This window comes from Colletotrichum gloeosporioides (assembly GCF_011800055.1).
Source record: "Colletotrichum gloeosporioides strain Lc1 chromosome Unknown consensus_52, whole genome shotgun sequence".
Taxonomy (NCBI): domain Eukaryota; kingdom Fungi; phylum Ascomycota; class Sordariomycetes; order Glomerellales; family Glomerellaceae; genus Colletotrichum; species Colletotrichum gloeosporioides.
In genome coordinates, this window is record NW_025544697.1 from 23,715 (window position 1) to 35,722 (window position 12,008).

General features: G+C 52.3%; 2 protein-coding genes across 2 annotated transcripts; both read right to left on the reverse strand.

Moving 5' to 3' along the window:
• Positions 1-307: 307 nt before the first annotated feature.
• Positions 308-8,034, reverse strand: GCG54_00008342 (Highly reducing polyketide synthase FUM1; the record flags this gene model as incomplete). The annotated part of the gene is made up of 5 exons (XM_045408309.1): positions 308-1,748; positions 1,807-2,507; positions 2,564-3,270; positions 3,299-7,970; positions 7,996-8,034. 5 exons carry the CDS (start codon positions 8,032-8,034, stop codon positions 308-310), a joined length of 7,560 nt encoding a protein of 2,519 aa, XP_045262999.1.
• A 1,689-nt stretch (positions 8,035-9,723) lies between these two features.
• Positions 9,724-11,215, reverse strand: GCG54_00008343 (uncharacterized protein; the record flags this gene model as incomplete). The annotated part of the gene is made up of 5 exons (XM_045408310.1): positions 9,724-9,925; positions 9,994-10,239; positions 10,292-10,493; positions 10,576-11,043; positions 11,143-11,215. 5 exons carry the CDS (start codon positions 11,213-11,215, stop codon positions 9,724-9,726), a joined length of 1,191 nt encoding a protein of 396 aa, XP_045263000.1.
• Between the last annotated feature and the right edge of the window lie 793 nt (positions 11,216-12,008).

Consider the following 12,008-nt stretch of genomic DNA (forward strand, 5'->3'; position numbering starts at 1 on the left):
ATGCGCATCTTGGCAGGCTAGCTGGCTCAGACACGACATGGGGCTGCCCCTTCTTACGGCCACGCGACCAGAAGCTCGAGCAAGGGGAGATAATCAATGAAACCGCCTAAACTTCCAATGTATGTGAGGCTATGTTTTCTGTGAATCTAACTACTCCGATGACGAGAACGATAGTAACGACGACGATGACGGCAGTGCGTATAAGGTAGGAACCACGGGAAAAGTAATTGCTCCAGCACAGAAGAATTCGGGCACAGAAGAATTCGGGCTGTCTCTTATCTATGACAACCGGAAGCTATCCAAGTTCTCAAGGCATCTTGAGCCTCAAGTAATCTTCAGTGCTATGCTTCTCCCCACTCTCAGTTTCCTGACTTGCATCAACCTGACTCTCCTTGAGACCCTTGGCCGCTCTCTCACCCAAGGCTAGCAAGCTTCCCATGCCAAGCATTTCAAGCACACTAACATCAAATCCGAAGACTCCCTTCCACCAGCTACGCATCTCCACCGCAACGAGACTATCTAATCCAGCATCTTGAAGAGACATTTTCGCATCAATTTCATCGTCGTTATCTGCAGGCTTCAGTAGAAGTCGGAAAAGCTGTCCGCCGATCTGTCTTGCCAAGAAGACAGGGGCTTCAGGCGATGAAAGAAGTTGAGGATCCGTCAATGTGGACGTGAGAAACTTCTGGAGGGCACTGGAATTGACCGTGTCGACTTCTGTTACCCTCCTCGCACCATCGGAGTTGTAGTAAACAGCCATGCGGCGATCTTCCTTCCAGATCACTCTGTTCGATGGATCCGAGAGAGAGGTGAGGCTTCGATGGCCTAGTATAAGCTGCGATGGGTTGAAGAAGGTCCTTGCAGGGACCTTGCTGAGTTGAGGGATCGGCTGATTGACCAGGATTGAAACTGCGTCAAGCAGCTGTGGAATCTTCACCCCATACATGCCTTGGGCTGTGAGCTTCTCCATCATCACAGGGTTCTCTGCGAGGTACCCATAGTCTATCATTGCGCCGACGTCAATAGAAGCAGCAGCCATGCCAAGGCTGTGTCTGTACTGAACAAAAGCATCGAGGAAGGTGTTGGCCCCTGCGTAATTGGCTTGGCCCTTCTGTCCAACAATGCCAGAAATCGAGCTGAAGAGGAGGAAGAAGTCCAGTTTAAGTCCAGAACTGACACAGGCATTGTGCAGATTCCATGTTCCCAGAACCTTGGGGTCAACTGCGGTGGTCCACTCCTCATGAGTCATCTTGGTGAAGCCCTGGTCTCGCAAAATCATGGACATGTTGATGACACCTCTGATCGGCTTTTGTGAAGTCGCGATGGCTTTTTCGACATCAGCAAGGCTTGTGACGCTGCCCTTCACTGCTGATATCATGCAACCTTGGTCTTCCAGCTCCTTGAAGAAGTTTCGGTTGTCCTCCGTGTTGCCACCTTGCCGAGAAAGATAGACAAAATTCCTGGCGCCGTGCTTGACCATCCAATTTGATACGAGTCGACCGAGACTGCCAACACCACCCACGATGAGATAAGCTGAGTTGTCATCGAAGCTTGTTTCGAATGAAGTACTACAGCCCGCGGTTTGAATCGTGGACAATCCGTCCATCTTCAACACAATTTTTCCGATATGCTGCCCCTTTTGCATATGACGAAAACATTCTTCAGCAGCGTCAGCGTTAAACGTCTTTATGGGACGCAGAGCGGTGACGTGACCCGTTTCGTAAAGTTCAACAATCTTCTTCAGTAGCCTGATCACTAATTAATAGCTTTACTTTCACATGACGTAGCGCTATTGACGGGACTTACCTATCGCCCTTTTCGGGCTTCAACTCGATCAAATGTCCCAAATCCACGCCGTGATAGCTTCGATTCATCTCGAATGGATTCAAAGCAAGTTTACCGTTGCCGATGAAGTCACGTTTGCCGATTTCTATCATTCTGCCAAACTCGGCGACGCAGCTCCAAGACGCATGTAGAAGCTCGCCGCTTAGTGAGTTGAGAACTATGTCAACTCCCCTTCCGCCGGTTGCTTCGAGGATATCCGGGAGAAACGATGCGTCGCGTGACTGAAAGATGTGATCTCTGGGCATCCCAAATGTAGACATCAGATACTCAGCCTTTTCTTCGCTACCAACAGTGCAGAATATTTCTGCTCCAGCCATATTGCAGATCTGTATAGCAGCTAGGCCAACCCCACCGCAGGCTGAATGAATAAGGACTGAATCGCCGGCTTCAAGGCGGCCGACCTCAAGGAGTCCATGGATGACGGTCGAGAAAACGCACGGCATTGTGGCTGCGTCCTCAAAACTAAGAGAATCCGGGATTTTGACGCAGAGTTTCTCCGAGATCGTGATACCAGTCGAGAAGCAACCGCCGCCAAAAACGAAGACTCTGTCACCGGGCGCAAGGGCGCGGACCTTGGGCCCAATTTCACGGACGACGCCAGCTGCTTCAAGACCCATGCGGCTGTTGGCTGAGTCAACGATACCCATAGCAATAAGGACATCCTGTCTTGTGTTAGGACCGTTGATCGTTTATTCGTTATCAACGATGATTGACCTACCTTGAAGTTCATACCAGCAGCCTTAGCGTCTACAATGACCTCGTCGTCGACAAGTTCCCTCTTGTCCCGCGGAACCCAGGAGAGTGTACTCAGGCGACCATACTTTCCAATCAGCAGGTCATAATCATTGCGGTCATTGATATCAGGCTTATCAGGGCCCTCGCCGTTCTTGTCGCCGTTGTCGCCGTCTTCGCCCTTGCCGCTCTTTTCCTGAGACATACGTTGTAGCTCTTCGCTAACATTGATAGGATAGACCCTTGGAATTTGCACAGCATTGTTGTGGATGCTGTATTCGCACTCGGGCTGGCACTGAGAGTTACGTCGATGTCGCTGGAACTTAGTAAACACTTTTGCGATTGTCGACATAGAGCTTGAATCGTCAACCTCGCAAGTTGCCAAGTCCAGGCTGAGCTCACTCCTGATTGAGCGAGTAGTTCCAACGGTCTGAGCCCATCTCGGATCTGGACATCTCAGTTGAGATGGTCGAGTCAGCCAGAAGATTCCAGTCTGGGACTTTGAAGCGGTTGCGATAAGGTCCTGGAAGCTGCTCAATGCCGACGAGGTGATGTTCTCGAAGAACGGGGCGTCCACATCCACCGTGGCAATAATCTCGCGTGTGCTTGCAGGCAGGCCATCTGAAATTTCGTGAAGAACTCCCTTCAGGTTAAGCTGAGAAAGCTCATGTTTCAGATCTGCCGCAATGACAGCTGAACGAGCGTCGTGCAGAATTCCGACAGCAGTCGGTGGTGTAGAAAGCAGCTGACGGTCTTGCAGTCATGAAAGCAAGTAAGTTGTTTGGCCGTTCGGAGTCGAAGGCGACATTTTCCAAGCCATCAAACCCAGCATTCCGTAGCTCCAAATCCCATCTATCGGCTGAGACATGTGGTTGATCAGGTCGTCCGTCGCCCGCCCCCAACCACCATCCCGGGAGAACGGACATTACGAAGTTCATAGGAAGCGCATCGTGGGAAAGTTCTTCCATGTAAAGCCTCCCCTCAGGTTGCAATAGCTTGCGGACGTTCATCAGGGTTTCTCTCAAGGTAGGGGTTGCATGGAGAACATTGGCAGCGAGGATCAGGTCGTAAGACGCTGGTTCAAACCCCTGGTCTAGGGGGTCATTGGAGACATCCAAGGATTTGAAAGTCATGTTGGGGTACTCCTTGAAGCGCTCCTGGGCCGCGGAGAAAAATCCCGCCGAGATGTCCGTGTAGGTGTACTCCGAGTAAAGCAAAGCGCCAGTCGGACCGCGCAACCATTCCAGCACCTTGTTCGTTGTGCCGCCGGTGCCTGCACCGATTTCAAGGACACGAAGATTCGGTTTCGAGTGGCCAAGAGCTTGAAACAGCGGCTCTCTATTCGTGATGTTCAGGGAGTTGTACACATTCGTGAGAACGTTGTCAGGCATCAGAATTTCCAATGGCTCGGTCTTTCCTCGAAAAATGGGGACGACATGGTCGAAAACCTTCTGCATTGCCACCACAAAGGATCCAAATGGCTCAAATTCAGAGACGGTAGGCTTGAAGACTTCCATGTCTATTGACGTCTCAGGTGGTGGCTGCTTCTTCATCCAACTGTGAAACTTTGCCAGATGCGGGATCGTCGTCTGAACGTCCCCGACCCGGCTTAGCGCTCCCTCAATGTAGTTCAAGGTGAGCTGTTGTATTTTCGCTAGGTTTACCTGGTTTGGGTGGGCCTCTATAAGATCCGATATGCTCAAGAAGTCGACATCAGGCTGCCAGAAGATTCGCGCGCCTGCGTGCGGATCAGGATCTTCTTCGCTGGCGTCATTTTCTAACGGGCTCAGCTTCACCCCATTGAGCGAGAGGACTAGCCCGCCGTCGGAGCTTACGCCGTGGCCTCCTCCACAGATAAGCCCCCGAGGTGTCTGGCTTGCACTAACTTCCATATCGATTTCGGAGTTGGTGTTAAAGATCTCGAGGGACTCAATGAAGGTCGGTACGTTCATCCTGTCCAGGCTATGACCAACTCCATTCACCGCAGCAACGCTGAAAAGCTGCAGAATGAAGTCGATCTTTGTTGGATGAACTGGATAGATTGCCTCATCCTCAACTGTATGCGTTGCTGTGCCACGAGACCTGTGGTTGGTAGGGGAGCAGGTGACATGGTGAAGCCCTTGAAAATACGGGCCATAGTTGGCGCCCACATTTCGAAGGGCTTGGTACCACTTTCCTGGTCCAATTACCCTGGAAAGCTTCGCAGGGGGCTCTCGTCTCTCCCCGCCAGACTCTTCCAAGGCCTTAACTTGGCCACTGCAGTGTTTCAACCAGCTCGAGCCGTTATAGGAAGTGATTGTGAACTCCCACCACGAGCTGTCCAGACTATCCGTCAATCTCTCCTTCTTCAAGCTCGTGATGATCTCCATGGATTTACTGTCAGCAAGCACCATTGCCATGTCAATGACAACATTCCTCATCGCAAATCCAGCGAAGGTGCCGTGATGCAGCTGTCTTGCCGCTTCTCCAGCCATGCCGACATAGCCGGCACATGGGAAGATGACGTCTCCCTTGATGTTGTGGTCTCGTACCCATGGAACATAATCCAAAGTAAGAACATTGCGGAAGATCGGCTCATTATGGCTGCTTTCTGGAACCCGAACACCAAGTAATTCGTGCTTGGGGTACCTTCGAAACCTCCATTCATCAGATATGCGGCTTGAGAACAGAAGGGAGTGGTCGTGTTGCCAAGGATATGTCGGCAAGTCAGTGACTACACGAGCAGTGCCGTTCGGATTCGTGAGACGATTGAAGTCAACGTTCATGCCTTGCTGCCACAGTTGACCTAGAGCTGTCAAAAAACTTTCTGTCGAGTCCCTTGAACGAATGAGGCAGGTTGCGTACGAAAGGTCGAGAGATGCTTTGGTCAAGATTTGTCGCAGGGGGCCGGCCATGGCTGAATGAGGGCCAACCTCAAGGAACATGAGCTTGTTGCTCCTTTCGCTCTGATGCTGAGAGACTAAGCCCGTCACGGCTGCATCGAACAAAACAGGCGACTCAAGGTTCGATCGCCAGTAATTGGCGTCAGTCGCTTCGTCCTCTGCCAATCGCATGCCGGTGACCGAGGAGAAAAACATTGGCTCGGAGTTTTCCACTTTGATGTGGCTGTCAATGTAGGGAGAGGTCAAAGAGAGGTATCGCTCGCCTACTTCTTGCATGTGATGAGAGTGATACGCCTTCTCGACCTTCAAAAGCCGTGCCAAGACCTCGGGGTAGGCGGTTCGAATCTCGGAAAGAACGTTTTCAACCTGTTCTGCGTCTCCAGAGATCGTCACGCTTGAGGGAGAGTTCTCGCACGCGATAACAACACCAGGGATCAGGAAAGGGGCAGTCTTAGTTCGACCCATTCCGACGGCAGCCATCGCGCCGACTTTGGTAACTTCAGAGGACGCAACGCCCCGGTAGTACGCCGCAATGATTGCCTCGTTAGCAGTAAGTCTTCCAGCGGCGTAAGATGCTGCCATTTCTCCGGATGAATGGCCGACCACCGCAAACGCTTGAATTCCAATTGCTTCTCGCAGTGTGTCCACCAGTGCGACTTGGACGGCAGTGCAGACGGGCTGGGAGAAGTAGGCCTTGTGCAAGTTGCTGGTTTCTGCAGGCTTCAAGAGCTCGTCGACCAAGGTCCAGGACGGCATATCAGGTAGAGCGCTCAAGACCTTGTCCATCTGTCGTATAGACTGGGCGAAGGTTTTGTTGCTCTGCAAGAGTTCCGCACCCATACGAGGCCATTGTGCACCTTGTCCAGTGAACACGAGCACAAGGTCGGTTGAGGACGGAGATGTCTTGGAAAATGGGGACGTGAATTTCTCAGCTCCATTCTCCAGTACAGAGAATGCTCGATGAGGTAGATGAATGCGCCTCGACGATAGGGTGTACGCAATATCATCAAGGTAATCATCATGTTGGCTAATGTACTTCTGGCTGTTGACGACTTGCCGCCTTAGAGAATCTGCGGTATTAGCTGAATACACCATCAAATGCGCTTGTCGTCTCGGTAGAGTCGTTGTCTCAATGTTGGGCGGCACTGACGCTAGTCCGAGGAAACTCGCGGCAGATTCGATAACGACATGGGCGTTTGCGCCACCAATTCCGAAAGAGTTAACAGAGACTCGCTCATTACGGTCCTCAGGCCAAGGAATAGGAACAATAGGTACTTTGAGTCCATTCCTGTCGAATGGAATCTTGGGGTTTGGAGTATCGAACTTGATGTTCGGCGGGATAGTCCGTCTCTCGAGGGCCATGATGGATTTGATCAATGAGGTGATCCCGGATGCTCCCTCAGAGTGACCGATGTTTGGTTTGCAAGATCCGACGTAGATCCCGGAAGTACCAAAAACCTTCGAAATTGCCGTTGTCTCAATGGGGTCCCCTGCAGCTGTGCCTGTGCCGTGGCATTCCACGAAGCCGGTGTTAGGGATATCGGAATCGTCAATAGCCGCTATGGCATACGCCCGTCTGATCATGGCCTCATGGCTTTCGAAGCTTGGAATAGTCAGACTGGGTGTCTTCCCATCGGCATTGCTTGAAGTTCCTCGGATCACAGCGCGGATCGGATTTCCGTCACGAATGGCATCGTTTAGACGCTTCACATATACGACGTTAACGGCCTCGCCGCGGGCATACCCGTCAGCTCCAGCATCGAAAGTCCGGCAAGATCCATTAGGTGAGAGTACTCCTTGCTCAGACATGCTTACGAAGAGACCCGGAGCCATGATGAGGTTCGATCCGGCAACGATAGCAGCGTTGCACTGACCACTCCTGATAGACATACATGCTTCGTGCAGGCCAATGAGAGCGGAAGAACAGCCAGTCCTGATGGTCATGCTGGGTCCCTTGAGATCGTACTCATAGCTAAGACGGTTAGACAGCATGAAGTCACCATAGCCAGTAATCTTGTACTGGCCGACAAACTCGGTGTCTTTGGCGAGGGTCTCAAGCCAGTCCTCACCGAAGCAGCCGACGAAGGTGCCGATCGTTTTGCCTCGATACTCCGTCTCACCAGCGCTCTCCAAGCACTCTCGCGTGAGTTCAAGAAGGAGCCGTTGTTGAGGGTCGGCCCGCTCGACCTCTGTCTTAGGCATCCGGAAAAACGTCGTATCCAGTGCAGCCAGATCGACAGATTCGTCCAGGAAGTACCCGTACTGGGTCTTCATATGACCCGGCTTACCAGACTCGGAGTAGTAGCTGGAAACGTTGAATCGTGACTCTGGAACTGGACCACGGGCATCTTTCTTGTTGATGAGAAAGTCCCAGAACTGTTCTGGCGTCGCGATTCCTCCTGGCAGTCTTAGGGCCATCCCGCAAATGGCGATAGGCTCCGCTGCGCCCGTTGAGCCATCTGCCCATGGCGACTGCCCATTGACCTGGAAAATTAGTTTCAGAATGTTTTTCTGCTTCAAGGGTTTCGCGACTCACCTCGGACGTGTCCGTTGAGGCATCCATGAATGGGGCCATTATGACGTTCAAATTCTCCCGTTCCCTGATATGCGATTATGGAATGCCAGGAGAGGTGCCTACAAGACATGAAGGATATATACGACTGGCGTGGAGTAGCGCTTTTATTTGAACTTCGCTAATAAGACGTAATCTGGCCACAAGGCATAGATCCAGCCTACGTCAGTCACTGTCACAGCAACCTCTATTTGCTATAAACAGACTGGTTAGCCTTGGTGAGTCAGGGGTATCCAATCCAAAGGCTTTACGGCTCTCGTAATCAGCACTAATACATATTGTCTTGGACATTGATAATATGCCAAGCCGACCTTGGCTTCCACCAGGCCCGATGCCACGATGCATCGCAAGCTGAATCGACTATTGAGCGGCACATGGCATGCTGCATATTCTCGGCTATTTGATACGCCAATTCGTCGACGACCATGAGTCCCACGTCAGCTGTGGCTTTCGAGGTACCTATCTTGTTATCTTGAATAGGCTTTTGTGACGATCTTGGTCGTCAGCACACCTGAGAGAAACATTGGCATGCGCCGCATGAGTACATGCCAATCTGCCAATCTGCCAATCTCAACGCTCCCACCTCGGGCCGTATTCGATGAGTTTTAGTAATGACAGCGCACTCTATCTCGTTGGAATATGAATCACGACTATCAACTAGGCCAGTGTGCAACGAATTCCCACTACACCTACTGCATCTTCACATAGCCGACCCCTTGACCCGATAAGGTCATGGACGTTGCTGAAGATCACAATGCGTGCAATTGTGTGATGGGACTTTGGTCTTCAAAAGTTCTCCAAGATACAGTAGCTCGAGCGGCACGGAACGTATGCAATCGGAGGATTGGGAGGCTATCAGGAGAATCGGGATCTCAACGGGCTAGCGGCTCGGCCCCCACGGCCGTTTTCGGTAACACAGAGTACCGTGCCGCATCGCCGTGTGGTGGGTCCGAGCCGGTCAAAGTCGGAGGCGGCCGCCCATGATGGGGCACAGCGGCGAATTTCTGCCCACGAGACATGCAAAGTCTGCCCGATACACTATCAAGGGGATCCAATAAAGAAACGAAATTCTGGGCCTGATCCGGTCATTCCGCTCCGTTTTCGGCTTCGTCATCTATTTGCATGATTGTGAAGCATCCCTCGATTTACAGGCGAGATGAGATGTCAAGGTCCGAATGATCGACAACTGGCCAGAGAAAGCAAGTTGTCGTTGAGAGCCCTATGGGAATCGACCGTTAGATCTGACAGATATCGTAATTGGATGCAGTACGCACCCGATCACCCACATGCAGCTGACGCAACGCTCCCCCAAAGTCCCTCCGGCCCCAACTTCGGACGGAAAGGACCAATCGCGTCGGCAAACGTATCAACGTCATGTCTCATTCAAAAGAAAGCACACATGCTCCCCTCATCAAAAGCTGCGCGAAAGCCTGAGCGCTTACGGGTGGAGGCGGTGGCCTCGTGGTCGGGCGCACAAGTTCCATCGCACCCACCACCACTTATTAACCGCCAAGTACCGCTGCAGCAACGAAAAACGGAACAGATTTGCAGAAGGACCATCTCATGTGAATTATGATATATGCAAGAAGACGCTCTCAATAAACTCCAGTCACCGATACTCCGAAGCAGGGGTATAGCCCTCGTCCTCCTCTTCTCGCTTCCCGACCCGCCCCCTTACCCAGCCCCCTCGGGTTAGAACGGCTTCTGCCCGCTCCAAAAATGCATCTTGCCGTATGCATGAACGTTGGGATCTCTCATGGCATTGCGACACTCGGCGAAAAGAACCTCCATTTCCACCTTGCTCCATCCAAGCAGCTCGAAGTGAATCGCGCCAACCACTGGGAAGAACTCTTCGCAGGCTGTGCGGTAGTACATGCCAACCAAGCGCATGATCCTGAGCGGATAAAGTTAGTCAGAGGCGCATTCGGACCGTCTGTAAGATGAGGGGGGCATCACACTTACTTGTCTCTTGGCCAGGTGCCATAGGGCAACTTCACTGTGTGATGCTGGATGTTGACGAAACCAGCCTGCTCGAGATACTGCCGTCCAAACACCGCGGCATGTGAGTTCGTCCCAAACTTCGCAAATGCTTCTACCAGGTGGTTCGTGAAGCGGACGAGAGGCCAGTCTGCTGGCATGGTGCCGTCATCGCAGTGAACTTGACCGTCGACGTCCTGAAGTTCTACCCATGCGCCTGGCTTCATGTGTCTGTGATGATGTTAGTCCCTGAACACGGATGCGCAATGGCGGCAGTTCTCACTCATAAGCGTTCTTCAAAAGGCCCACTGGAGACTTCAAGACTGGAACCATGTTGCGCAGGTGAACAAAGTCAAAGTCCCTCCCGTTCAGCCAACTGTCCTCAACATCATCCACTAAGAATCTTACGTTCGGCGGCACCCAGATAGGTTGGATCGGGCTGAGGTCGAGACCAGTAACTTCGGCACTGGGGTAAATATCGCCCACTATGGTGTTGTTAGCTCTTTGGTCCTTTTCCCAGCAGTCCATCAACCCCGACACTGGCTTTCTTTCTAAAGATATACTGACTTTCGATGGCCCAGATGCCTGTCCCGGTACCAAGATCAATGATCTTTGCAGGGTTATCAACGATGGGCGCGAAGAACAGCCTCCCGTCCGTGACCTCCAACATCATGGCATGCAACATATCCTCGCGGTTTTGTTCTGTCTCATCGTTGGGAATGGGGTAGCGTCCATGGCGGAACTTGTGATAGCGCCGGCCGTTTTTGAAGCTGTGCTCGTAGACGCTCGACTTGAGCGACGTCGAATCCGTCTGGTCGCTTACAGACTCCTCGTCGAATACGCTGGGTTCGAACTCGTTCTCATCATCTGTGCCGCCAGCTTCCAATGGGTCTGGTTGGACTGGGATTTCGGCGGGAACGGGAGCTGACGCCGGCTCGGTCGATATCGCTGTCGCAGGCGGGATTGCTTCGGCGCTGGAAGGTGCAAGGGATGTCTGGTCGACGTTGGAGCTCGAAACTACCGGTTCTGTAGCAGCTTTGGTAAAGTCAGCGTCTCATTATCCTCAGAAGAAGCTTCCCATTATCAGACGCAACCTCTCTGGCTGCGCAATGGGCGCACAAAGTTTCGACATACCTGCAGTCTGGTCACGACGCGGGCTACCTTGAGGACTGCCGGTAGGGCTGGCGGGTTTGTTTCCCGTGCCCATTGTCTCCTATGACGTAGCTTCAGCAGAAGCGCATGCAATATTCGACTGTGGTCCTGGTTGTGTCGTCGCAGGCAGTGGAATGTGGTTGTAGGAGAGCTGTTTGATGTTCTTCACTGTTGAGCTGGCGGGACGAACACGAGCAAATGGCAGCAATTTTGGCTGCGACGGCGTCGTAATCAACTGTTTTCGCTTCGACAGCTCTTAGTACCTCAATCCCTGACAGTCCTGATTAAACTTTCGTCGGACCATAAGCCGGTCTGGTGCGAACGCGGGAAGTCCGTTCGAGTCAAGCGAGTGGAGGCGGGGTTTGCTGGGCGGTGGCCGGGTGCGCTGAGGGGTCTGGGTCTCGTGTTGCTCTTTTCAGCAAGCTTTACTAGCTCGTGAGCAGGGCTGAAAATGGTCCAAGATGTTGCCAGTATGATCCTGGTTCGCCAGAAGCTGATAGTTGGGAGGATTGGGCAATGAGGCGTTCGCGATCTTGATGTAGGGATGAAGAAAGAGAGACAAGACGGAGATCTGAGGAGGGAGTTTGGCAAGAAAACCGGGAAGCTGGGCCCTTGAGAAGAGTTCATGACCATCTCGACCGCCCGCTGAAGGCCCTGAGAGCGATTGCCGAGCTAAGACAATACACACAAGATGAACTAGTGTCAGGAGTAGCGCGCCCAGAACTGGCAAGGTTTTCGCGGGCATGTCTCTTTTCTTCTTCTGTCTGGATGGACTGTGTCGCATGCATAATACGACAGCCCAATATGACTTGACGTGTTGCACTCGGATATGTGATCGCGCGCTATTC